The following is a 26,412-nucleotide window of genomic DNA, read 5'->3' as shown; positions in this document are numbered from 1 at the left end:
AGATGTTCACCAGTGCACAGGGTCTCTCAACCAGTATGAACGAGCAAGTGATTACAAGGCACAGTTAGGGGGAAGGGTATAGCTCAGTGGTTAGAGTACACACTTAGCATAGACGAGGTCCTGAGTTCAAATCCCAGTACCTCCATTAAAATAACTAAATAAACCTAATTACTACCCCCCCCAAAAAACCCCTAAAAACAGTGCTGGTGGAGGTAGGGGGCTGGCTGCAGCCTCTGAAGGGGACCATACTCACAAGTATCCAGGATGTGGGACCAGGATGTGGAATTGGGCACTGGAGACCTGCCCAGAGCCTGTACTTGGCCCAAACTGGAGCTGATGTCAGCGGGAGCCTATGGAATGTTTCTAGACACAGTTCTCTATGTGGTTGGCCTGGTCCAGCCCTACCACAGAGAAGCAGAAGTAGCTGGACTATTCGGTCACATGACCGGAATTAAGTGGGCCACTCATTTCTGTGTGACACCCAGTGGGCTTCCTGCAAAATGGGTTGGGGAATTCTGCCTGGCTGGAAATGAATGGGCGGGCCTGTTCCCCAGCCCTTCCTCAGGTGAAAAGCTATAATTACTATGTTTTAGTAAAGATGCCAATTTCTCTCTCTTCAGTAATTTTTTTTTTCTTCCCTTGGGTAATTTTAAAAAATGGAAAAAATGTAGGGGCCTCTGCCTGATGAGTCAAAGACCACAAAGACTACAGAATCGCATGTCAACGTCAGCAAGACTGTTTTCGGCCCCACACGACAAATGCTTATTTGGGGGAAAGCAAGTCCCTGGTCTGTGGTCAGTTGGTAGCCCTGGGGAGGTGGGAATGCTAAGAAAGAAGGTTCTGTAGCTAAATAAGGACATGGTTCCCAGACCCTCCCTACCTAACTGTGGTTGGCAGAATAACAGCCCCCCCCCCCAAGGTGTCTGCGTTGTAATCCCTGGGACCTGTGTTAATTTATATGGCAAAAAGGATTTGGCAGAGGTGATGAAATTGAATTAAGTTAAGGCTCTCGAATGGGGAGACTCCCCTGGGTTATCCAGATTGGGCCAATGTTATCACAGACAGGGGTCCCTGTAAGAGGGAGGTAGGAAGGATAGGGAAGATGTGATAGCAGAAGCAAAAGTCAGACGGAGACCAGAAGATGCTGTACTGCCAGCTTCAGAGGTGAAGGAAGGGGTCCTGAGCCAAAGAATGCAGGTGGCTTCTGGAAGCTAGAACAGGCACCACAGCCCTGCCAATCCATTTGAAACTTCTGACCTCCAGGACTGCAAGATAATAAATTGATGCAGCAATAGGAACCCAATACACTAACACAAAACTTGGCTTTGTTCTTCCAAGGACTGGGGAATAAACCCATTGGCTCAGGAAGCCAAAGATGCTCTAAGCCAAGGTGTGAGGCAAGATCTCAAAGTCAAGGGGGCCAAGGTGGTGTGCAAGCCTGGGCAAGGCCACCTGGCAGCCAGTGCAGACATAAATAACTCCTCTGAACAGGTCAGCTACACTGGGAGGTGGGCAGGTCCAGCTCCCAGACACCCTTTCCTCTGACACCCACATGAACATGCACTGTTCCCCTCTTTTGAGACACCTAGTATGGTTATAGATATTTTTATTTTTTAATTAATTTTTTTTTTGGCTGGTGGGAGAGGTAATTAGGTTTATTTATTTATTTAAGTGGAGGTACTGGGGGTTGAACCCAGGACCTCGTTCATGCTAAGCACTCACTCCACCCTGGGCTATATACCCTCCCCAATATTTTCAATTTTTAAAAAATGTACTTCTTTTAAGGGGGAGGGTATAGCTAAAGTGGTAGAGTACATGCTTAGCATACACAATGTCCTGGGTTCAACCCCCAGTACCATCTCTAAAACTAAATAAGTAAACCTAATTACCTCCCCCTAAAAATAAAATAAAAATTTCTTTCTTTTTGAATTAAAAAAAATTTTTTTTCAGTTTAATGGAGGTACTAGGGATTGAATCCAGGACCCTGTGCATGCTAAGCACATCCTTTACCACTGAGCTATGACCTACCACCCCCTTGTTGTTATATTTTTTAATTAAAAGTGTGATACATCTGGGGGGGAGGGATAAATTAGGAGTTTGGGATTAACAAGTATGCAGAACTGGCTGGCACTCTGTGAAGTCTCTTTGAAGTTTCTCTAAAACCATAAACCCCCCACTCCCGGACTCCAGGGTTCTCCCTGTGCCCCTATGCCCAGAGCCGGGGCCGACTGACACTTTTAACAGACACTTTTAACCTCCATTCTGGGCTTCTGGATCCTCTGCAAGCCTGCATTTCTTCAAGATAAAAACATCTTCCCTTGATGTGTATTTATCTCAACAAAACTAACTGCCCGCACGAAATAGCTAATGCTCTTGCCTATAGCAACATATCTATTAAACTTTCCTTTGTCTCTTAACTTTCTTTGTTTCTGGTCAGTTCTTTTACTGCCCGCGATGCCGGCCAGCCATGTTCCCCAACAAGACACATATTACTAGATACAAAATAGATAAACAACAAGGACCTACTGTGTAGCACAGGGAACTATACTCAATTTCTTGTAATAACATATAATGGAAAATAATCTGAAAAGATATATATATACATATATGTATAACTGAATAGCTTTGCTGTACATCTGAAACTAACATTGTAAATCAACTACACTTCAATAAACAATAAAATCAAAAAGAAAAAAGTGTCATACATCCATTCACAGTAGAGCCCTGATAACTTACTGATTTCCCTCCCAGAGTAATTTGCATTTGGAAAAGAACATGCCCACAGGAGTTAATGCAGACCCTAAAAGAATAAATCAGCCAAATCTTTCACAGGGAAGAGGGCCATGGGATGATGGAGGCAGGGACTGGGTGGTGCACGTACAAGTCAAGGAACTCCAAAGTTCGCCAGCCAACCACGAGAAGTAAGGGGAGAAGCCTGGAACAGGCTCTCCGTCAGGGCTCTCAAAAGGAACGGACCCCGCCAGCATCTTAATCTTGGGCTTCTTGAGAACAGTTGACAGTGCACTTCTGTTAAGCCATCCAGTTTCCAGTGCTTTGTTTTGATAACTCCAGGAGACTCGTACAATTGGCCTCAAATGCCGGATGAAGAGTGGAGGGGGAGTGGCTGGCAGGCTTCCACACTGAGGGCTGTGGAAGCCAATTTCCCTGAAAAGGAGGCTGACAGGTGAGGGCAGAGCCCAGAGGCCCAGAAGAGACCTTGGTTCCCACCCACAGCAAGGACACCCATCGTGACAAAGAGGCCCCCCAAGAGGCAGAGCTAGACTCTATCACACCCAGAGTAGCAGAACCACTGCAGAAACAGAAACTCTGATTGCTCCCTGCACACAGCCAAGAATCCTGTGTGGCCAGTCTGCCCTCCTGGACCTTCAAGCCCCACCGCTAGCCCAGCATCTCCAACGCCTGGCATGGTCAGCAGAATCTAGGAAACTCTCAGAATGGAAAGCCACATCTGGGGCTGTCCCAGTGAGACAGGAAGGGGACAGGGCACAGCCATTCAAGGAATGATACAGCAATTAACATCAAAATGGTGTTAGAGTCAACCCCCAGTAGGCCTTGAAGCTCAAGATGGTGGGAGATTTGACTTCTAGTAGAACTTGAGCTTTATTATACGCCCATTGTAATATATTAACATGGTGAATAACATGCCCACAGATGCCATGACAGTCCCAAGGCTAGCCACAAAAGTCAAAGAGTGGGAAATGGCCAACTTCCTGGGAATCCCAGCCCCTTCCCCAGGCTAGTTAGACTGGTCCTTCCACTTATTAGCATATGAAGCCACTGAGCCTGTAGAAACTGGCAACATGGCGCCTCTTAGCAGCTGCCCTCTCTCTCCCTCTTAGAGAGGGCTGTCTATGTCCCTACTTTTAATCTGAGTACCCAACCCCCACAGCTCGTGGCTTTTCTCTTGCCTTTCAAAGTATCTCTCTGAATAAATCTACCTTTACTCAACTGTGGCTCGCTCTTGAATTCTTTCCTGTGTGAAGCCAAGGACCCACACTTGGCGGGCATGTCCCATGGGCTCAGCCAAAGCCTGGGACACGGCCCTCCTCACTCCCCACATTCATTTTTCCTGCATCACCACCAGGACACAAGTCTTAAGTAGTTTGCAGGGCTGGACACCTCCCTTTCCCACCCTTGCAACCTCCCAGGCAGAAAGGACTTGAGGTCCAGGGAGGCCTTGAAGCCCAGTATTTCAATTTGGGAGCTGAAACCTCCAGGGAAGGTAGCTTCAGGGAAAGGTGAGGTGGCAGGAATCCTCTTCTAATAAAAGCAAGTCATTTGCCATCTGGCGGCCTTGGCTCCAAGTTTCCAGAGAGCTGGGCCAGGCCCAATGAATGCCTGCTTTCTTTCTCTGAAGAAGGGGAAAGAAAAAGGAGGGGGTGTTCTCAGGTGTGTCCACCTGCGGAGGCTGCCCACAAGGAGGAAGGGGGTGGCTGAGGAAGATAGAAAGGCAGTCTCTCTCACCTGAAAGACAGGTGTTACCTGCTGGCTGAGCTGTGGGATGGCGATCAGGGCAGAGCAAGCCTGATGCCAGACCTGTACATAGCAGCAAGCTGCTTAATCAGGACCTAGAGACAGACGCCTGGAGAGGGCTTTGAGATGCTTCCTCTTTCTTAGGGAAACTGAGTAGCTGGGCTCCTGCGGCAGCTCCTGCAGCAAGTGACCCACCAGGACAACATATAAATATCAGCAAGAAGTCTGGGGTCAGCTCTGCCTTCCAGGCTGGGGGTTGGGACCCGGGTTTGCTTCTGGGCTCTGTGGGGAACTGGTTCCCTGGTTTAGGCAAGACCCTTCACCTCTCAGGGTTTTGGTTCCCCCAGTTATCGAAAGAAGAAAAGCATCTTGTTCTTGCCCAATCCTGGCACTTGCGCCAGGGATGCCGATGAGTTTCTGGAGCCGAGATAAGCTCTTTAGAGAGGGACGGGAGGGCAGTGTGTGCCTGGAGAAGAGGCAACCTGGGAGGGGGGAGGTGACGGACAAGAATGAAGAGGGCAGAAGCAGAGGCCGTGCGAGTGGGGTGGGGGCAGGGGGAGAGGCGGCAGGGAGTACAGAGGAGCCTTTGTGCGGACTGGAACCGAGGCCAGAGGGCTCAGCCCTTCACCTCCCTCCCACTGGGCCCCCGGAGGCCGGATAATGAACCCAGCAGGCTGCCCCGCCCCCATCACCGCTCGGTTTCCAGTCAACCCCGCTCCCGCCCAGCGCCGCTACCCCAGGGGCTCCAGTCTAGGGCGCCGGGAGGTAAGAGGGACCCTGTGGCAGGTGGGCTTTCTCACTACGGGCTCGTGCACAGCTAGGTCTTCCTTTTCCGGTGCCTCAGTTTCCCACCAGGCTCCAGGGTTTAAGGCAGCGGCTTTTCAGGACTGACGGAAGTGCCCTTTAGTGCCGGGGAGAAGGGGGAGGCTGCTCTGGCGGTCTCCGCAGCCACCTCCCTCCAAGGCTGAGACCTTGGGGAGCATCACCCCGCGTCCCATGTCTTCTAGACGCCAAAGCCTTGACTTTGACCGTATAGCCCTCGCTGAAGAAGGCAGGAGAAAGGGGAGGGGAGAGGACGCGAGAGGGATCGAGACGCGGCTCCAGTACGGAGCCCCCTCCTCCCGCCGCCACTTGCGTCCCCGCATCGCGTGACCGCGGCACTGCGGCTGCAGCACCGCGCTCTCCTCCCGATACTGGATTCCTGGGGGTGGGGGTGGGAGCCCAGGAAGTTTGGGACCAGACTTCGGCAGACCAGGGCCCCGGCGCAGCCTGAGGGTGATGACGTCCCGCTCCTGCTCCCTCCCCTGCTCCCTCCCCTAGTTCCTAGTTTCGCAATTTCTAGACCGGTGAAAGCGTCGCTGAGTCACCTTCACGGAACGCGCTCGGGACGCTCAGTACCCAGCCAGGGCTGTCCCCGGGCCGCGCAGGACGGAGGTGGCCTCCACCAGGACGCGCTCCAGGCCACCGGCCGGGGGATCCGCGAGTCTCAGCCAGCGCCTCCCCACTACCGGTGGACCCTTGGGCTCCGCCCCCTCCCCAGGTGTTGGGAAACGGGGCCGGGCCACCAGGGTCCTCGGGAAAAGAGGGTACCGCGGAGGCGTGCCCGAGTTACTGGCGCCGCCGAGACCTGCCTCTTCTTGACTTTGAGGAAGGGTGGGAAAAGAGGTGTGTGTGAGTGTCGGATAGGGGCAGGTGTGGGCGCGTGAGCTCACCTGCACCACCTCAGCCTCCTACAGCAGTTTGGTTGTTGTTGTTGTTTTTCTAACTTTGGCCTTACCTGATCCGGTCACCAAGTCAGCCTTTGCAACTTCCTCCTCTGGTTCACCGCAAACAATCCCCCAGGGAGTTTACTCCAGTTGGTCGCGGACACGTTCAGGTCAGACACTTACTTGCCTGTATCACACCTGCACTGACACGCGTCCCTGTTGCTTCCGTTAAAGTGAAAACTCCCGGGCCTGTTTGCATCTTCCCGCTAAGCCAGTGGGAGCGGCGGGGGACACGCCCCCGATGCTCGGCTCCCCAATCCGGATGGGGACCCCTAGGCCTGTGTACACCGCCAAGCTCCTCTCAGGTGGGTGAGGGGCGTGGGCGTGGATTGCCCGCTGCAGGGCAGCTTCTCTGGCCTAGATGAGCCTCGAAGTTGTCCTCTGGGAAAATGATCCAACTTTTGAGGTTCTTGACAAGGCCGCCTCCTCCGGACCGCAGCCACCCTTGTGCCGGTCGCCCGCCCTCCTCGGAAAGGTGCGCCTGGCTGCCTGGGCTTCGGTAGCTGTGCTGCCGAGCTGCCTCGTCAGGAGGCTAAAAATAACTCTCTGGGGGAGAACCGGAGCGGCTGGAGAGACGCTCCTGGCATTCCGGGGGGGCACCCGGAGAGGTCTGGGCCTCGAATTTCTGGGCGCGCGAAGGGGACGCTGCACGTCCGGCAGTTTTGAGGGAAGATCCCCAGGGCAGGAGGTCGTAGCATCCAGGGGCAGGCGAGGGTCTGCCCGGAGCCCTGAACCACACGCGCTTGGAGCCCCGCCAGGGACCGCTTTGACTCCTCGGCCTGCGCTGCGCGTTCACCCTCCGCGCCCGGGACAACGCGCTCGCGGCGCGCGGCTCGTGGCCGGAGGCGGGCGGCCCTGGCGGTGCCGGGCGCCGGTTCCACCCCCAGGAACGCGGGGAGCGCGGGGCGTGGCCAGACCCGGCGCTGAGGCACAGCGCCCTCCCCGAAGTTGAGCGAAAAGTTTGAGGCCGGAGGCAGCGGGGCCGTGCAGTGTTTGCCCGGCCCTCCACTAGTCCCTCAGACGCGAGGCTGAGCCCAGGAGGAGCTGCGTACCGCCCTTGGCCACTGTGGGGAACGGAGGTGGCGAGTCCCCAGCAAACCAGACCGACTGGGTAGGGCTGGCTGCTAGCCCTGCCCTCTCTCCACCCCTGGCTCCTGGGCGGCGGAGGGAACTGGCCATGCGGTGCATGGCCTCAGCGCCCATTCGGTTCTGGCTGAGGGAGGCGGCGGCTGGCGGCCGGGCTCCGGCTGAGCCCATGCGCGACTCCGACGCTGCTCCCAGGAGCCCGGCGCGCGGCACGGCTGAGCCCGGCCCCTGGAGGCGGGCGCGGCGACCCCGGCCGCTCCGGAACTCAGTGTAGAAGACCCGACGACCCGGCTGTTTCGGGGCGGGGATCGCTAGCCCCGAACTTCATTGCCTGCGATGTCCGCTCAAGTTCTGGGATTTTTACGCAACTGGATTCCCCTCCCCCTGGCAACACCCAGAGGATGAGGAGCTGATTCCCCGGAGAGAGCCACGGGGCTTTGACTCATCGTCGGGCCAGAACCCGAAGCCCCAGAGAGAGGGACCCTTCACTTCTGGGGGTGGGGGCTTAGTTCTAGGACAGGAGAACCTTTGGTGGCACTGGACCTCGGCTCTCCGGACCTCTCGGAAAACTGGGAGATGCCGGAGCGCGCGGCTTCCCGCCCGTGGTCCAAGGATCTAGCGGGGCGCCCCCCACTTCAGGAGGCCGTTCCGGACTCCACCAGCGCTGTCTCCTCTCCCTCAGATCCGGCAACCGCAGAGAATGACGCGGGTGCCCCCACAGCCCCGGCTGCCGGCGGAGAGGGCGAGCCCTACAGCCAGCACCGCGACGCCCGCCTGGGCAGCACCGATAAGGAGCTGAATGCAGGAGCCGCTGCCGCGCACAGCTCCGCGACAGCGCCGGGGATCCCCCGGCAGGCGGAGCCACGGGTCGAGGTCATGGACGCAGGTTTGTGGGGGCTTGGCCGGGAACGTCTGTTGGGGGATCCATTCTCTTTCACCAGGAATGATGGCCAGAGTCAGTGTGACAAAAGAGAAGGGCTGGGGACGCTGGAGAAAACACTCCCCAACTCCATCCCCCCTAGCCATAAGCTGGCCAGGCCTGAGCTAAAAGGGCCGGGTGGGGTCGCGGCACCCTCGCTGGAGCTCCCCCCTGAAGGCCGCTGCCTCTGGCCAGACTCTATTGAATCAATCACGCGGGGATTTCATGCACCGCGTTTCAGTGCTCCTGTTGTGATCCTCAGGCCTCTAGTGGCCAGTTGGAGACATGGCCTTTTCGGGCTTCTCTACAGCGGTGGGCCCCCTGAACCTGCTCCCACGGCCCTGCCACGTGCTGGTGCTGTTGAACCCGCGAGGGGGCAAAGGCAAGGCCCTGCCACTGTTCCGGAGCCACGTGCAGCCCCTGCTGGCCCAGGCCGATGTCTCCTTCACGCTGATGCTCACTGGTGAGTGCCTCCCCAGGGGGTGCAGGGAGCTTCCCCTGCCAGGGACCACTCCCTCACCACAACCCCACCTTGATAGCCTCCCTGTCTCTCCGCAGAGCGGCGGAACCACGCCCGGGAGCTGGTGCGGGCGGAGGAGCTGGGCCGCTGGGACGCACTGGTGGTCATGTCTGGAGACGGGCTGATGCACGAGGTGAGGCCCCCACCAGGAAGCTGGGTTGTGGTCGCGGGGGAAGGGTGCTTCTCAGGCTGGGGCCAACTGTGCTCCCACAGGTGGTGAACGGGCTCATGGAGCGGCCTGACTGGGAGACCGCCATCCGGAAGCCCCTGTGCAGCCTCCCAGCTGGCTCTGGCAATGCGCTGGCAGCATCTTTGAACCATTATGCCGGGTGAGAGCCCGGGGCCAGAGTGGGCCCCAGTTTCCCCAGTGCCACCCTACTGCCAGGCTTTCTGAGTTCCCAAGTGCTGGGGTAACTTCCATCCCCTCTTCCCTGGGGTCTCGACCCCCAGTTCTGGGGCCCTTCCTGGTGACTTCAACTGGCTGCCTCCACCTGCTCCATCTGTCCTTCCTACAAACCCCCTAGGGACTCAGTGTCACTTTGCCTACCCCAGCTCCCCGGAAGAGGAAGGGGCTTGTATGAGGGTTCCTGACCATCCCATCTGACTTTTTCCCCTGCAGCTACGAGCAGGTGACAAACGAAGCCCTCCTGACCAACTGCACACGGCTGCTGTGCAGCCGGCTGCTGGCGCCCATGGATCTGCTGTCCCTGCAGACGGCCTCGGGGCTGCGCCTCTTCTCCGTGCTCAGCCTGGCTTGGGGGTTTATTGCTGACGTGGATGTAGAGAGTGAGAAGTTCCGGTGCCTGGGCGAGAGGCGCTTCACTCTGGGCACCTTCCTGCGCCTGGCCACCCTGCGCACCTACCAGGGCCGCCTGGCCTACCTCCCTGTAGAAACAGTGGTCTCCAAGACGTTCCCCTCCCCTGATCGGGTCCAGCAGGCCCAGCAAGGCCCCGTGGACACCCACCTGGTGCCCCTGGAGGAGCCGGTGCCCTCTTACTGGACTGTGGCGCCGGAGCAGGACTTTGTGCTGGTGCTGGCGCTGCTGCACTCACACCTGGGCAGTGAGATGTTTACTGCACCCATGGGCCGCTGCGCGGCCGGCGCGATGCATCTGTTCTATGTGCGGGCAGGTGTGTCGCGGGCCATGCTGCTGCGCCTCTTCCTGGCCATGGAGAAAGGCAGGCACATGGAGTGTGAGTGTCCCTACTTGGTGTACGTGCCTGTGGTTGCCTTCCGCCTGGAGCCCAAGGATGGGAAGGGTGTGTTTGCTGTCGATGGGGAATCGGTGGTCAGCGAGGCTGTGCAGGGCCAGGTGCAACCAAACTGCTTCTGGATGGTCAGTGGCCACATGGAATCCCCACCCTCTCTGGGGCCACAGCCCCCACCCAGCTGGAAGCCCCAGCAAAGGCCAGCTCTGGAAGAGCACCCATAACTCCATGGGCCTTGCTGGGGCTTGTCTGTTGTTTCGGTTTACCTGGCGCTCAGGAGCCTCCCTCCTCCCCCGGGACTGGAGGGCCTGCCTGCAGCTCATGTGGGGGTGGGGAGGAGGAGGATGAAGTGGGGCAAGGCCAGACTCTGCCCACCAAAGGCCAGAATGAGGTCCTGGGCCCAGAGCCCAGCTGGTTGGGCCTCGCTGCCTGTGGCAGCCACTCTATTTTGTTATGGGAACCCCACCCCCTGAATCAAATCCAAATAAAGTGACATTCCCAGCCAACTGGTCTTGTCCTAGGGGTTGGGGGTTGGGGTCTTGCTTCTGCCAGGGCTCTAGAACTTAACGTTAGTGATGCCCAATGGTGCCTCTTGGATTGGGCGACGTGGGGTACTGGCCCCTGGGAATAGCCATTTTGGTGGTGGACACAGGACCAGAGCTGGTCCAGGCTGCTTTTGCGGTGGGGTCGGGGGGTGGGGGGCCTGCCCCAGTGGTGATTATACCACATTTGGCCTGGAGACAACTGCCTCTCCCCACCAGGAGGAAGACAGGCTCAGAGCGAGTATGTCTTACCCAGGGCCACACAGCCAGCTAGTCTCAGTGAAAAGTGAAAATGAGTTAGGGGCACTGGGGAAAACTGGCAAAGAGCAACAGAAGTCGGAATGGCAGGCAGCTGCTCCCTTTTTAAAAGAAGTCTGTCATCCCTCCCAGGGGTCTCTAGGGCTCCCCAGGCCTCTCCTGCCCTACCCCACCCCATCCTCATTAAGGGGAGTGTTGCACAGGAGTTAAAAGGAAGCAGCAGGGAGGGGCGGATGCCAATCTCCCAAAGTGAGGAACCCATCTGGCTTAGAGTCCAGGCCAGGTGAAGCGAAGTCAGCTCCGCCAGCATCTGGAAGGAACTGAACTGGCGGAACTGGTCAGTCACAGGCCCTGGGGGACCGCACAGTTGCTGACAACACTCTGCTAAGCAGTGGCTCTTGAGGAGTAGAATACAGGCCCTGCTCAGAGGCAAGCACGCTGACGCACCGAATGTCTAGATCCTCAGGATCTCCTGGGTCTCCTGGCCCCTGTGAATCCTCCGGCGGGAAACGCAGAGGCTCCAGCGCAGGCCGGGTCGGGGAGATGCAGCTGCTTCGAGCCTCCTTGGGACAGGGATCTCTCCTTCCCCCGGGGAACGTGTGTGAGGAGCCCCTGAGGGAAAGAAAGGCGACAGAGCCCGGAAGAATGGCAGAGGCAGGTTTAATGGTGCCACCTTGTCTTTTTCGTACAGTGTAATGAGCCAAACGAAAAAAATGCAAGTAAAAAAAAAGTTTAATCACACAGCACTTTATACAGATATCTTAAGCAGTAGGCATTCACATCTCCACGTGAACAACGCACTGGGAAGCACAGCCCCACCGATCACTCTGGGACTTCCTCCAACAAGATACCGACTCGGCTCCGAACGCCGCCGCGGCCGCGCTCCGGCCGTCCTTCCCGCGCCACTGCCGGCTGCGTGGTCGTGGCAGCTCACGTGTGGAGCCAGCGTAAGGCGGACAAGACGCGTCATGCTTTGGCTTCTTTTTTTGTCTTTTTTTTTTCTAGTAAGAGTTAATATCTTTGCTTTTGAGATTTATTTTCTTTCACTCTTAAATATTACATACATACACGGAAAATTACACAGCTGCGACGTGCCCAACGGCACCCCCTCAACCCGGAGCTTCACATTATCAGACGCTTAGAAAACCTGTAAACCTCTGGGCCCGGCTCTGGGAGGAGAGCCCTGCCGGCCGCCTCTCTACCGCGCTGAGCCTGCGGAACTTGTCAGCGAAGGGCTGACGGGAGGCCTCGTTCTCGGCAGAGAGAGAGGGCTGGCTCCGTGCCACCTCCCAGCGCTAGCCTTTGATAGTGGGAGGGACAAAGTCTACGCGGAGGCCCCAGCATGTGCCCTGGCCTTGTCCGTGCGGCTGCTCCTGCCCCCGGGGCCCGGGGATGGGGATGAGCAAGGAGCAGACATCAGCTCAGTCTGAGAGGGTCAGGCCTTCGAGCCAGAGCTGCTGATCCCCGGCCCCGTGGGGCAGGAAGAGCAAGGCACCTACAGCTGTCAGCTCCCTGGTCCTCACTCCGTGTTAGCGCGTGAGGGCCGCCACCTCTCTCCTGGGTGTCACCCCGAACTCAGCCTGGTCCCAGCCTCTCTTAGAGAGCGAGTTCAACAGGCCTGAGGGCTCTCCCATGTAAACAGGCCAGAGTAGAGCCAGGAGTCGGCAACAGCAGCTACAACTCCCAAGGGAGAGTGTTGATGTTGGGGGGACGAGAACATGATTGGTGGTGGCGGCAGGAGGGCCTGGGACACTAGGAAGCGACAGTGGAACTGAAGAGGATAAAGGGGACCAGGGGACCGGCTGGAGCCACCCACACTTCATGCAAGGCACACCCACTCGTCCCGCTGGTCTGCACACACTTGGGCCCAGAGTCCTCCCGCATGTCAGGCCCCAGGAAAAGCCCACCTCCGACCTGAGGTGGAGACGGCAAGGGAGGAAGTGCTGGGGCATTCTGCCCAGGGTGACAAGTGGAAAATCAGCAAGAGGGTTCAGATTTTTGTCGCTACAGGAGACCCGCCTGTTGAAAGATTGCTTCGGAAGAGAAACGGCAGCATCTCAACAAGCTTCTTGCACTTCATCAAACTCACCTTGGGAAGAAGAGGGCAGTGGCGGGGCTTGCATTGGGGACGGAGGAGCAGAGGGAAGAGGGGAGATTCCAGGGGAGGAAGTGAGCAGGCAGCAGCTGGCCTCTCCCCATCCTGACGCTCCTTCCACGAGGGCCGGCGGCTACTTGTCCTCGGTGCGCTCAGGCATGCCTGCCTCCGTCAGAGCGGCCCGGAACTGCATCAGCACCCCCCGGATGCTCTTGATGAAACCCTTAGAAAGCGGGAAGAGAGGGAAGCCGATGTCAGGGTAGCCACTCTTCTCAGGCAAGAAGCTCCGGTAGCTCTTTCTCCGCTTCTTTGGTTTGACACTGGGTGGCACCGAGGCGTCAGGCGCGGCCTCCGAAGTCTGGTCTGTGTGGTCCCTGCTGGCCAAGGCCGGGCCCTGCGCACCGCTCTCCGAGTCTGAGCCCTGGGAGGCCTCTCCGGGGGCCAGCCCTCCGTCCTCAGGTTCTTCTCGGCTGAAGTCTGAGAGCTCGGCCATAGCAGGCGGCTCTGGCGAGCTGCTGTCCTTGGGAAGCCCATTGGGCAGCGCCTGGGCCCTCTCCCGCAGGGCGTGGGTTTCCAGCCACGACTCGATGCGGTTCACCAGCCGCCAGCCGCCAGTGCTGAAGTGCTGCCGGATCTCCTGCTCGAAGACCTCGGGCGGCCGCCGCACCAGCTGCGTCATGGACTGCACCACACGGATCAGCGCCATCTCGTTGTAGCAGCGACTGTTCTCATAGCCCTCCTGCAGGCCGCGGTCGCTGTCAAAGCCTGCCTCATTGTAGTACGGCTCATTCACCAGGATGAGACCTGTGGGAGTGGAAGCCAATCAGGGCCGGCCCAACTGCCGACTGGAGGTGGGGGACGTCGAGGCCAGGGGTGCCCTCCACAGCCCTCACCCCACCCCTGCCCACCATACCTTGGATGGAGATGAGCACCTGGAGAAGGCTGGATTTGCTCGTCCACCTCTCTGTCCCCTGGAACACACACACAGGGCCGTCAACTCTGTCCCAGATGCCCACCCAGACTGGATCCCCCCTGCCGACTGGGTGCCGGCACTGCACCCACCTTTCCAATCCAGGTGCCCAAGAGGCTGACGCACACCTTCCCATTGTCATACAGGTTGGGGTTCAGGCGGCCACTGCACTGGGAGAGGTAGCAGAAGTGGGGGGGCACGGCTGGGTAAATGTTGGGGAGCTGGATGTCAAACAGGTAGAGGCCGTCCTCGTACGGGGTGCGCGTGGGGCCCTTGATTAGGGCGGAGAAGAGGTCCTAAAGGAAAACGGGAGGGAAAGCTGAGGTCGGCGTGGGCCTCCACACGCAGCGTCTGGTTCTGGACTTTTCCAGGGTACCATGAGGCTCGAGTGGGAGCAGGCAGCACCCTGGGACTCCAGACACTGCCAGCAAAAGAAAAGCTAAATGCAACTATCTCTGTGTAGACCTACCTGGCTCCTTTAACTCCTGGCATGAAAGGAATTTTCCAAACTTGTTTTTAGCCTACTAGGTTTTTTCCGTATAAATCATTACTTACACATGGCACTCCTCAAAATACTTGGTGTGACCACCCCATCCCCAATGAAGCAAACAAGAATTACAACCAATTAGAATGAAAGAACATTCCAGGATGGTAAGGCTGCACTTGTTTTTAGGGAACTAGAGGGACTCGAGGATCCGAACTCAGGAAAATTCTGGGAGACCACTAGAAACACAGGCTGTAGATGACCAGGGAGACTCCAGACATCAGAGAGCCGTGCTGTGTGCTGGGGTGAGGCTGGGACCGCCGCCCGGGTGACCCATGAGCTGGAAGACCCTAAGGGTCCAGTGCTGGCTGGAGTCATGAAATCCCTTTATTACTTGCCACTGGGGCTGCTCTGCGGAGCTCAAGGTAACAGACGACTTCCTGTACTCTACGAGTGAGATTTGGGGAAAAAACAGAACCAAAAAAATACTGTCCCCTTCTTCCTTCAGCAGAGCTGAGTCAGGCTAGAATTTTCAAAAGGAATTTTACTAAAACCCAAGGAAAACCAAAAGTATTGTCCGAATAAAATAAAAGTATTGTCAGGAACCTCGAGCAGTCCCGACCCCGCATGGACTCCAGGCACTGCCCTGTGGTTTCTGGTCGCCTGCAGGCCTGTCTCAGCAGTGCCCCTCTCTGTGGTCCTTTTTCTTTGCCCCTTGCTCCAGGCTCTGGGCTAGAGCTGGAGCCTTGGTCACACCCAAATTCAGTATCTAATGTGGTGCCCGGTACACAGCAGGGGCCAGTGAAAGACTGTTGAACAAATAAGGTGGCAGACAGATGGGGCTCATCCCTTCCTGGAACAAACAAGGACGCACTCACACACCTCCAGCAGTATGACTCAAACCCAGAGCCCAGGACACAACAAGAGGGCAGGAGACAGTGTCACGTGGCCACAGAGGCCACAATATTCTGTAGCCAAAAAGTAATGAACTACATCGCCGAGTCAACACTGGTAGGCCTCAAAAATTACCCTTTTGAGTGAGAAAAAAAGCCAGCTACAGATGATGGGTACGCAAATGTGCTGTTCCTACAGAACAAATCACACAAAATAGGATGTGTTTGTGGCGATGCGTGAACACATAAAAATATACAAAGATCATCTGGAAGAAGACCCGTGAAACTCTTGACGGCCCCTCGGCCTGGGGACAGGGCGAGGGTGGGTCAAAGGCAATGTTATTAGCTTTTTCTGTAATGTTCTGATTTTTCAAAAAAAAAGAAGATTCAGGTAATAATTATACAATTTAAAGCTAACTTTGAAAAGGAGGAGCATGTGGTCTAGAGACACACATGGGACTCTTGTCGGGCCTGTGGCTCACCTGCCTGAGCCTGTTTAAGGAGCTGTGGGCAGCCCCTCAGGCAGCGAGCATCCGCACAGCTCATCCGCACCGGCCCACGCCAAGCCCACACCAGGTTACTTGCCATTCTGTCCTCAAAAGTCTTGACCATGATGCCGTCAGGCAGCGAGGTAGCCAGCAGTGCCATCTCCTTCCGTACTGTACTGAAGAACTTCTTGGCTTCTGGAGGCTGGAACTCAATTTTCTTAAAAGAGTGATTTGCTGGAGGGGGAAGGAGAATGGTCAGCCCCTCACGGCGAGCTCTGGGGACTGCATCTGGAAATGCAGTTGCTGCCCTTGGGAAGCTTGGCCCGGAGGGAGCAGCTGCAGGAAGCACTCCCCAGACAGCTGAATAAACCCACACGCTTCCCACCCACCTCTCCTGGCATCGGGACAGGTGACCACACCAGGGAAATGGTTTCCTCCCCCGGGCGGCAGCTGGGACTCGGCCACCTGGCTTCCAGATGTGTTAACACAAGCAGGGCGGACTCACAGGGCGCGAACTCCAGCACCGAGAAGACCTCGCCCTTGGCGCTGGTGAAGGTGACCCCGGGCTTGCCACCGCACTGCTGGCACAGCACCGGGGTCTCGCTGGGCCACTCGGCCTTCACCGGTGACTGCCCCTCGGGCTTGTCCTCCTTACGCTCGGGGTCTGGCATTGCCTCCATCTTCTCCTCCTCTGCAATGGCCACGTTGTCCAGGGTCTTCTTGAGGTTCTCCTGCAGCTTCTTGATGTCATCCAGAAACTTCTTCTCCCGAGTGGGTTTCTCAGGCTCCACAGTGGGGGAGGTGGGCGAGCCCGTCAGAAGCTGCTCCACCGTCATGTTCTTGAGGCTCTCCAGGATCTTGATGGCCTCTTTCAACTCCCGGAAGCTCTTAGGCGGCCCGTCCTTGCCAGCCTTCTCCATCAGCCCAGCCACAGGGGCGGCCATGGCCACAGCGCCCTGGATGGCGGCCGTGGCAGCCTCCTCACTGATCACCACTCCCTTGTCCTCCTCCGGGGCCACTGGCTGCTCAGTGGCTGGGATGGGGGGCTCTTCAATCTTGGGGTGCTCATCTTCCACCAGCCCATTGTCCGTCTCCCAGCTGTCACTGTCATCTTCCCACTCGTCCGAGGATGCCCCACTGGTGCTGCCTTCTACTGAGTCGTAGTCTGACTCCTCGATCTCAGACTCGATGTTGTACAAGTGCTGGGGAAAGGGGGGGGGCGCGGGCAACTCAGAGGCGCTCTGCTGGGGACCCCAACCCTGGGAGCTGATGGTGATCGGAAGCACTGAGGCCTCAGCGGCTAACTCCACCCTTCCTCCCCTTTCTGCTTGGGCCTCTGCAGGCAGGCCTCTGAGCTAGGTGGTCCCTAGGCCTCTGGGAGGCACCTTTACCCACCCCAGCCCCACCTGCTGGGCCCGAGGCCCAGCCAACAGCCTGTTCCAGTCTCCCTGCCATTGAGTGTACTTGGTCAGCACCCCTTGTGGGACTGCCTTGGGAGCTGCGAACATGTGACAGGAGGGGGAGGTGCAGGACAGCTGGGCAGTGTCACATCCCGGTCTGTCCCTGGAATGGCCTCCTGGATGAGGGGCAAGCCACTCCCTCCCCACCCCTTGCTGCGCTAGGAGAGGGGAGGTGGGGTGTCAGGATCAGCTCAAATGAAGGGGAAAGAAACGGTGCTGAGAACAGCCCTGCCACTCAAAACCCATTTGCTATCTCTTCCTTATCTGTGAAAGTTTTCCTAGAAATGTCAATGGGAAGCTCTCTCCTGTAGGAAGCAAACTGCATTTCCCTAGCATAGTGAGGTGGGGATCCAGGCAAATCTGGGAAGTTTGTAAAAATCTACATGCCCCTGGGAATCTGGGGCACCTGCCAGGTGGGGCAAGACTGACCAGCCAGTTGCGGACTGCCCCGCTCTCCTGACCCTCTCACCCCGGGGCTTTGGATATAATACTGCCCTTCCTTTCAAGCTTTCCCTGACACCCACTACCCAAGAGAAGACTCCCAAGCCAGGAAGATCCAAGAGACTGTCTTCCTGTTCCTTGAGCTCCCAGCCCAGCTGCCAGTCTGGGGCCAAGTGGTTCACATCTTGGAAGGTCTTACCTGGGGTAGGATGATGGTCTTGGAGTTGTCAGCCCACACCACCTCTACCTTACTGCTGACATCCACACGGGCCACCTGGCCTACCGACGGCTGCAGGGCAAATGGGACAGGGTCAAAGGTGCAGCTCTCCAGGAATGTGGGCAAAGGCGAAGCCGTGAGAATGGAAGGGATGTGGGCGCCAGCCAGAAACCACTGTGAGTAACTGGAGCAGGGAACCCTTTGGTTGAAACATCTCCAGCCTTGCTGTCCACTGAACCCCCAACTCCCTTCCTGCCTTCCAGTCTCTCTAAGCTTCTGGTAGTCCCAGGATGGGGTTCCAGCCTTGGGACTTCTGTTCCCACTCTCCCGCTGTCTGGAATCTGCTTGACCCCACCCAATGTCCTCGCTTGTTCTCCAAGGCCCAGCTCAGACGCCACCTCCCCAAGCCTTTCCTGGGCTCCTACAGCACATGCTCACAGCACTTATGGCAAGGAGCTGGGCTTCCCTGATAAACAACCAGTGGAGCTCAGGGAGCAGCTGTGTGAATGAGGTGTTATCCAGCAGGCAGGTGAGTCCTTGTGCAGGTGGTCAGGCTGAGTGGCAGCCCCACTGTGGGCAGCTGCTCTCCTGGGGAAGGTGCTTTGGGTAGACAAGCAGCCCAGAGGACTTGCCAGCCTCGGCTCCTGGAGCCACCTGGTGGCACCACCCAGTACTGCAGCTGCTGCACTGGACAAGGAGCAGGAACCAGAACTGGGAAGGAGGGTACCTCATCCTCCTTGTGAGGTGCTCCATCCTCAGTGTTGCCAATCCGGATGACGATATCAGTTGTGCGGAACCGAAAGTCAGGGTGATCGGCGATGTCATAGACGCTCACGTCTTCCTCTTCCCCAATCAGCTGGGGCACAGGAAGGGGCTGTGAGCCCAGGGGCCCTCCACCCAGCCCACCAGAGCCCACCGGGAAGGGGACGCACGGGGCAGCACACACTCACCTCCACGTCGTCCCCACTCGGCCGCAGCTTGAACCACTTCACCATGCAGGTGCGGCCCACGTGGTCCCCAGACTGCACCACACCGTAGACAGCGGGGTCCGGACAGCTCTGGACTGGGAACCCAGAGGAGGAGACGTAACTGGCTAAGGAGCCCTGGCAGTGAACCTGCCACCCCGTCACCCACTGCATGTCAACCACAGCAGGGCACAGGACTCACTGGTTCTGGGGCTTGGTCAGGGGAGACCAGAAAGGCTCCCCCGATCTTCGATAGAATAAGCCACCTTTAAAGGGGGAGTCTCATTGACCCAGACCTCCTGCCCATTCTTCCAAAGTCCCACCCTGGCCCTGGGCGGGGACGTCCTGGGGCGGCACTACCTCGCTTGTCCACCACGAAGTCTCCGGGGCAGAACTCGTTGTTGTCCAGGTGGTGCACAGGGAAGAGGTCGTTGGAGCGGATGTTGCACTCCACGGAGCCATCCTGCCACATCACGTCTGCTGACGTCATGGTGGTCACCACCTCCACCGCCACCCTGCAGGGCAGGGCCAGTAAGCCAGGCCTCCCAGATGCTCCCCACAGGAAGGGCAGGTACTCTCTCTAACCCCCACCCCCATGGGCTTGCTAACCTGCAACTCTTAGCATTAGGCCAGAGGGAAGAAAGTCAGCGGACGCTCCCGTTTCCATGCCCTGCCACCTCCTCTGGGAATGGCCCCTGTCCCACCCCCTGCTCCCCTCCCAGGTCCCTCCTTTCCACCTGGCCAACCCCAGGCACCAACATCATATTGGCCGGATGCCCATCTTCACAGGGCTTGCAGATCATGTGTGCGCCTGTGTGGGGAGCCAGGGGGACGGTCTCAGGCTCAGTTTACCTGTCCCCCGGCTTGAAGTCCCGGGTGATTTTATTCTTCTTCCTCTTGTGTTTCCGCTTTAGGTTTTTGATAGACAAGGGGATGCTCTTCTTGCGGCTGGCGCCACTGCCGCTCTGGGAGGAGGTGGTGGAGCTGGCGGAGGAGGTCACAGAACTGGTGTCGTCTGTGTCGTCGGCGGCCTCATCATCCGCGTCCTGCTCAGCCGAGTGCAGCCTGTCGTCCCCACCCTCCTTCAGCAGGAAGGGGGGCAGCTGCTCACCCGCCTCGTGGGCCTCGTCGGGCCCCTCGTCCTGCATGTCCACAGGGCTGGTGGACCCATCCGGCGTCTCCTCAGGGCTGGCGGACCCCGTTTCACTCCTGGCTTTGGCCCCCGCTTTCTTGCCGGGGTCCTCCGTGGAGTGGTCCCGGGAGCACTGGGCGTCCGGGGAGCAGGACATGATCCTCACAACCTGCTTCTTGAGGAGGCGCTTCACCTGCGGGCACAGAGCAGGGGGGCGGGAGCTGTGGGGAGCAGGGCCGACGGGCCCCGCCCTGGACGTGTGGGACTCCCCGGAAGGCCAGACCCCAGGCAGCTTGGTCTGAGGGGTGACGGCTATACACACCTAACTGGCCTGCAAGGGTCATCAGGGTTCCCCCCCAAGGCCTAAAGCACAGACCTTCCTGGCTGTGGAAATGGCTCAAGGCCAGTTCCTCAAACGCCCGCCAAGCCCCAGCCCCAAGGACATACCTTCTTGGCCATAGAGCCCTCCCCCTGGGCGCAGTGTTTTTCTGGACATTCACAGGCAATCTTGGCCGGCTCTACCTTGGCTGGGAAGACATACAGACAGCGCTCCCCAAGCTGCCGCTGAGCATGGTCAAAGCATCCGAGACGCTTCACCCTGGGAGGGGAGGGGGAGAAGCGGGGGCTGGGCCAGCGGTATCCTCAGCCCCCTACGCCTGTGACTGTGGCCCAGGCAGAGTCCTTGGGGTGGTGGCAGCGGGGGCATGCTGGGCCACTCACCTGCCTAGGTTTTCCTGGGTGATGACAGAGGGTGGGGGGCTGACGCTGTCCGTGCCCCCTGGACAGAAGCTCTTGGTAATCCATGTGACTTTGAGCTCTACAACCTGCACCTGGGGATGGCGGGCAAGACAGGGCCACTGTCAGCAGGTTCTCAGCAGCTGTCCAGACCCCAGCTGACCTCCACAGCAGGGAGCAGGTCTTCATCTTAGTGCAGCACCAAGTATGGACACCCTCACTGCTGCCTCCTCACCACCAGTCAGGGCCCAGCAGACCTGCCACTCCCCCCGTCCTATCCTGCTCAGTCTGGGTCAGTCAGGCTGGACGACATCTGCCTCTTGGTGACCCTGTGGCCACAGCCTTCATTCCCTTTACCCTCAGTGCAGGTCCACTCTGGGCAAGGAAGACTGGGCAGAAGCTCAGCTCCTGGGCGCAGAGGTCAAGGTCCTCATTCCCACTCCGCACCCGTCCCTACCTCTTCCACTACCACTCGGAACTTGCTCTTGGTGCTGAGCACGGGCTTGACCCCTGACAGCCACTGCACACTGGAGAAGATCTTGGCAGGGCCGATGAGCACCTGGCCCGGGTAGAAGCCGTAGGAATCATCAAAGAAGAGACCCTGCAGGATTTGGGGCCAGAGGAGAGTCCCTGTGAGCAGTGCCTCCTCAGGCTGGTGCACTCCACTCCCGCACCCCCCCACTCTGTGCCTGCCCTCTCCACGCCTCACCCGGCCCCTCCTGCCCCCACCACAGGCCTCCGTGCTCCACACTCCCTAGGGCTCTGAAGCAACATATCTCAGACCTGAGGTACACACAAATCGCCAGGGATCGTGCTGAAATGCACGTTTGACCCATTCTGTTTGACAAGCTCTCAGGCCACAACAATGTTGCTGGTCCAAGGGTGACTTTGAGGACTAAAGCTCTAAATGGCAGGGGTCCCCAAACCTGTGTGATCACACACACTCCCTTGGTATACTTATTTACAACTTGTGTCATGTCCTATTGTTCTAAAATGTCGTATTGCAGGAAAATACTGCATACACTCAAGAAAATGGGAGATTTGAAAAGGATGAGAAAAGAGTTAACAAAGCAAAGTTCTCCTACTTGTTGCCATACCCAGACTTTTAGACCTTTTGATACACGCCCGCCCCTTTTCTAGGAAAGCACTGGCCTAGAAGCAGTGGTTGGTCTGGGCCAGCTACACGCTCTGTGCTGAGAATTCCTTCCTGCACAGCTGAGGGGGCTGAGGAACATGAGACTGGACACCCCCCTGCCCCCCACGCCTCCTCAGATGGAGCAAACGTACAGAGTCGCTGACATGTGGACAGACGTCATAGAGCTTGGCGCCATCTTCAGTGTTCATGGAGCACCTGCAACAGGGAACAGGGGCTTGGTCTGCATCAGGACACGGCGCCTGAGTCTCAGGGGAGGCGAGGCAGCCCGGACCCACTGTGGTGTTAGTCAGTATCTCACAGTTATCCCGAGGCATTAATATGTCAAAATGTCCTAAAATGGTTCAATTTACCCTGTGCCCATGCCTCAGTCTCTGCACTGGTACCAGTAATTCTCCTAAAGCAAAGAAAATTCCACCCCTGTATCTGAGTGCTCACCACCATTAAGATGCCTAAATAAAGCATTAGCCCCTCGCAGGGACCCTAAATGACAATGTTCCTCTCCCCAGGCCAAGACAGAGCAGAGCCAGAAACTGAGCCAGAGAACCAGGCCGGGTTGACAAGGAGACCAGTCCAGGGTCAGGTCCTGAGACGTGAGGCTCTGAAGGCCTGCAGCCCCTGGCACGGCCCCGAGGAAACCCATCACACAGGCCCCAAGAGGAAACACCCCCATCTTCCCGCCACAGGCTGCCCCGCCGAATGACAGCTCCTTCGCGATGAGAGCCGCACCTGGCACCATTGGACAGCTTCAGGATGATCTGGTTCTTCAAGTCGTAGACCTTCCCCAGCCAGCAGTCATAGGCAATGTAGTCCCCGTACATGAAGGGCTGCAGGCCAAGGGGACAGAGTGAGAGATGACCAAAGACACTGGTGTCCAGGACACCCGTTGCTCTTGGCTCTAGATGGGTTGGACCTAGTGACTGTTTCAGCAGGCTTTTCTCCAACAAGCTCACACTGCACCGCAACTCCCTTCCCAGTGGGTGAGGGGGCAGTGGTGCTGCCTGGCAGTGATGGGAGAGTCACAGAGAGACAGAAGCTTGACTGGAGTCCAAGGACACAGGACACACGAGAGGGAGTGGGTTGGGGAGGCTGGTTACACGGACAAGTAAGTAAAGGGATGTAAGTAACAGACAACTATGCTGAGGGTGCTGAGCCAGGTCTCACCGCCGGGAAGGTCCTCACTAACACGGAGGGGGGCGGGGAGAATCAGGTGCTGAACCGGAGCTGGAGGGATTAAGACGATCTCGCGTATCTCAGCACACGCACAGAACAGCACTGGCGCACTGAGGTGCACGCGCCCATGCACATACGCAGATGTGTGTCTCCCAGCACCGCCCCGAAGAGGGCCCAGCAGCACTTCGTGCGCCCAACTTGCATCGGGTTCTATCCTCTGAAAAGGACCAGGGTTCCCTGGAGAAACGGCTGATTCCAGGGATGAATCAGAAAAAATACGAGATGGAAAGTAAAAAAGTATTCAAAAAAAAATGGTAGGGACATGTCAAAAGGACACAGATGCCAGCTTGAGGGTTCCTACTGGCCAGAATCTAGGATCACTTGAGCAACAAATCAAATAATGACAGTAATGGATTACAGCCAACTGAATAAAGCAGAAATCTCTGCTTCTATACTGATGTAAAAAAATGAATAAATAAATGGGGCAGAAAGTACAGCTCTTGCATACAGCAGATGCCAAACTAATAAAGACAAGCAGGCAATGATGGAGTCATAAAACCACCATTTAGCGGCATCAGAATACTCGCTGGTCCAGGTGGGAATTGTTAATGGAAGCGAAGGCTGGCAGACTGGGGTCTGAGAAGCACCAACTTATTGGCACAATCCCAGAATATCCCCCCACAAACTGATACAATCACTTGCAATGGGGTGCGTGCTGGCTTCACGGCAGAGCGGCTCGGCAGAACCCAGCATGACTGGGGAGCAAAGTGAACATGCCCCCGCTGCGGCCAGGGGACGTTCTGGGCCAGGAAGAGCTCAGTGGCACTTCTGGGGCAGTCCTGCTGAGAACGCAGGGCCCGAGGCTGGTCAGGGTCACTGGGGTATGGGAGACAAAGCAGGACTGGGGAACTGCTCCCAACTGGAGGAGATCAAAGAGTTGACAACTAAATGCCAAGTGTCTTCCTGATGGAATCAGGGTCAGAAAGGGAAAAATGATATTGTGGGGACAACTGAATGGGGTCTGTGGATTGGACAGTAGTGTATCAACTTCCTAATTTGGGGGCTGGATGGTGGTTAAACAGGAGAGGGTTTCAGGTTTTGGGAAATACACACTGTAGTGGTTAGGGGTCATGGGACATCGTATCTGTAGCTTGCTTCCAAATGTTTCAGGAAAGGGGGGGTTGGAGAGAGAGAGACACAGAGGAGGAAAGATGCTGGAGCAAATGGAGAGAAACGTCAACAGCTGAGGAACCTGGATGCCGCAGGGAGAAACAGGTACCCACAGCTTTTCAGTAAGTGTGAAGTCATTTAAAAAGTGATTGAAAATAAACTGATTCCCCCCAAAGAAAAGCATCAGAGGAGAAAGGACACCAGTAATCCATGCTGGAGACATAAGGACTTGTCCCGACCTCGTGTTTATTAAATGGCTGACTCATGAGAAGCGGCGATCAGGCTCCAAGGGAGCGAGCTGACCGCTGGGCCCTGCTGTCTGACTTGGGAAGGTGCAGCACCTCTGTGCCGCGGAGAGAACCAGAGGCCCAAGTGGGTTGATCAGCAGGGGGCGGGCAGGTGGGGCTGGCTCACCCAGATGTGCTGGAGGTCCCTGCTGTTGACAGGGTAGATGATGCAGTTGGTGCCGATGAGCTTGACCGCGCAGTCGATGCTGACGTCAATCACAGTGCCGCACTGGCTGTCCTGGGGAGGAGAAGGCATCCAGGCCCGAGCAGGCGCCCAGCGCCGGCCACCAGGGGCCCTGGCCCAGACAAGCCCCAGGCAACCCCCCACTGGGTGGGACGCAGGACTCACAGTGGATCGCATGTGCCGGACCACATCCCGGGGCACCACGGAGCGGTCCTCCAGTTTCAGCTGTAAAGGGAGCACAGGTGAGAGAAGGGCCTCTCAAGTCACGACAGAATGCAGCTTTCTCCAGCGTCTCAGTGAGACGTGACATGCACACAGCTAAGTCCACAAATCCTAACCGTACACACCCTCTGACGGCACCTAGATAGAGTCGCACTCCAGGTACCGTCCCTCTTTGAAGGCAAACACACCGCTTCCCGGAGGTAACTCTGAACACACTGAAAAGTGTGGCTAAATGACAGATCACATACGGCCTCCTTTAACGAGAGATTTAACAGCCCATTCCACAAAGAGCAAAACATCTTGCTGTGAGTGAAATCTGTTTTCCACCTTCCGCAAGCACTAGCCCTCCGACCCTGCTGCTGAGCACCAAGTAGAGTCGGCCAGAGGAGGAGCGTGACACTGGGCTGTCGGTCACCCTGAGGCCTGCTATCAACCGGAACCACCTTATAATCTGGGCTATCCTTCCCGACCAGCCGCAGCTGGCTCCTCATCCACTGCGCTGCGGAGGGCTGCAGGCTGCTGAGTAACTCTCAGGATGGCCAGCTTCTGGAGCCTGGCCAACTGCACAGCAAGCACCTGACCCATCCCTCCAGGGACACCCAGCAGCCCCAGGACAGCCCGCTCCCTCTGCAGACACTGGATCCCCACAACAGCCTGGGCAGGGGACACCTCTCCACTGGGTCAGCGGGTCTTCTTTGCTGGCTCCCCAAACCTGGGGCTGCCCCTCCGCAGTCCTTCACTGCATCATGATACCGGCTACGTCTGACTGCCCACATCCTTCACATAGGCACCTCTAAGACCCTAAGCCACGGGGACAGAGAGCTGTTCCCTCAAACAACGCCCACCTGAACACTCCTCACAGTCACTCTCTACCCCAAGTCCCGGGGCCTGGAAAGGTGACCTCTGTGAGGGGAGAACTGAGATACCGAAAAGGGAGACACTGGCTCAAGGTCACCAAAACAAGCCCCACTATTAGGGGTATGTGACTTACAAAAAAGTAAGGGGGAGGCAATGGGCCCGCCATCAACAAGCGACAGAGATTCTCCTACAGGGAACACAAGTCCATCATCCCAATGAGAGTGAGCCTGGGTGTTAAACCCGCTGGACACGTACCCAGGCTGGCGCTCAGAGCATAGACGGTCTCCGAGCACCTGGTGCACAGGAAGCATTCAGCCAACGCCAGCTGCGTTCACTCCCCTGGACGACCTGACGAGTTCAGGCTCTGACCTTGTCTCCAAGACCCCAGGAGACTGCGAGAGGCCACGTGGAGCGCTGCTAAGGGTGTGCTGGGATGGCGGTGCCACTTTTCTATTTCAAAGAACTTCCCATCCCTCTCTGCCCAAATCCCTGGTCGGAGACATGTATTTTCGGTGCTGTCCCATCCCATCTCAAACCTCTGCTCCCATTTTAGAGTTCAAAAAGCCACAACTGCAGGTCTTTCCGAGTTTCCATAGAAACCAGAAGTTGCAGTGAGGGGAGGTCCACTGGGAGAGGGGCTGTGCCGTGTGGGGCTGGGTGTGAGCTGCAGCAGTGGGCAAGGCCACCTCGC

General features: G+C 57.4%; 2 protein-coding genes across 6 annotated transcripts in view; one reads left to right on the top strand and one right to left on the bottom strand.

The window, feature by feature from the left end:
- The first annotated feature begins 4,988 nt into the window (after nt 1-4,988).
- SPHK1 (sphingosine kinase 1) lies at nt 4,989-10,500 on the top strand. Of its 4 annotated transcripts, none has more exons than XM_032456772.1 (6): nt 4,989-5,280; nt 8,029-8,232; nt 8,576-8,728; nt 8,824-8,918; nt 8,999-9,114; nt 9,405-10,500. In XM_032456772.1, exons 1-6 carry the CDS (start codon nt 5,004-5,006, stop codon nt 10,216-10,218), a joined length of 1,659 nt encoding a protein of 552 aa, XP_032312663.1. In that variant the 5' UTR covers nt 4,989-5,003; the 3' UTR covers nt 10,219-10,500. The 4 variants fall into 4 exon arrangements, with proteins under 4 accessions (XP_032312663.1, XP_032312665.1, XP_032312666.1 ...); XM_032456774.1 differs by lacking the exon at nt 4,989-5,280 and adding an exon at nt 6,442-6,565; XM_032456775.1 differs by lacking the exon at nt 4,989-5,280 and adding an exon at nt 7,219-7,371 and having other exon boundaries at nt 8,528-8,728.
- A 1,008-nt stretch (nt 10,501-11,508) lies between these two features.
- Nucleotides 11,509-26,412, bottom strand: part of UBE2O (ubiquitin conjugating enzyme E2 O) — a 54,875-nt gene continuing 39,971 nt past the window's right edge. Inside the window, exons 2-18 of one of the 2 annotated variants that reach the window (XM_032456771.1) lie at nt 24,807-24,866; nt 24,585-24,695; nt 22,557-22,654; nt 21,962-22,025; nt 21,132-21,275; nt 20,660-20,769; nt 20,462-20,537; nt 19,660-20,132; nt 19,168-19,322; nt 18,793-18,905; nt 18,570-18,698; nt 17,825-17,914; nt 16,230-16,926; nt 15,822-15,958; nt 13,952-14,155; nt 13,803-13,860; nt 11,509-13,693 (exon numbers count right to left, since the gene is read on the bottom strand). In XM_032456771.1, coding sequence (XP_032312662.1) covers nt 13,023-13,693; nt 13,803-13,860; nt 13,952-14,155; nt 15,822-15,958; nt 16,230-16,926; nt 17,825-17,914; nt 18,570-18,698; nt 18,793-18,905; nt 19,168-19,322; nt 19,660-20,132; nt 20,462-20,537; nt 20,660-20,769; nt 21,132-21,275; nt 21,962-22,025; nt 22,557-22,654; nt 24,585-24,695; nt 24,807-24,866 — 3,390 coding nt within the window. In that variant the 3' untranslated portion in view covers nt 11,509-13,022. Of the gene's footprint in view, nt 13,694-13,802; nt 13,861-13,951; nt 14,156-15,821; nt 15,959-16,229; nt 16,927-17,824; nt 17,915-18,569; nt 18,699-18,792; nt 18,906-19,167; nt 19,323-19,659; nt 20,133-20,386; nt 20,538-20,659; nt 20,770-21,131; nt 21,276-21,961; nt 22,026-22,556; nt 22,655-24,584; nt 24,696-24,806; nt 24,867-26,412 lie in introns of both variants that reach the window. The other variant, XM_032456769.1, reaches the window with a different exon arrangement.

Source organism: Camelus ferus, chromosome 16, assembly GCF_009834535.1.
Source record: "Camelus ferus isolate YT-003-E chromosome 16, BCGSAC_Cfer_1.0, whole genome shotgun sequence".
Classification (NCBI taxonomy): domain Eukaryota; kingdom Metazoa; phylum Chordata; class Mammalia; order Artiodactyla; family Camelidae; genus Camelus; species Camelus ferus.
This window is presented reverse-complemented; position numbering and strand designations above follow the sequence as displayed.

Excerpts from the sequence above, each read along its gene's own strand:
- SPHK1 (XM_032456772.1), top strand. The coding sequence starts at position 5,004 with ATGAAGAGGGCAGAAGCAGAGGCCGTGCGAGTGGGGTGGGGGCAGGGG. Across the intron at positions 5,281-8,028 it reads TAAGAGGGACCCTGTGGCAG|ATCCGGCAACCGCAGAGAAT; the intron begins GTGGGCTTTCTC and ends CCTCTCCCTCAG. Across the intron at positions 9,115-9,404 it reads TCTTTGAACCATTATGCCGG|CTACGAGCAGGTGACAAACG; the intron begins GTGAGAGCCCGG and ends TTTCCCCTGCAG.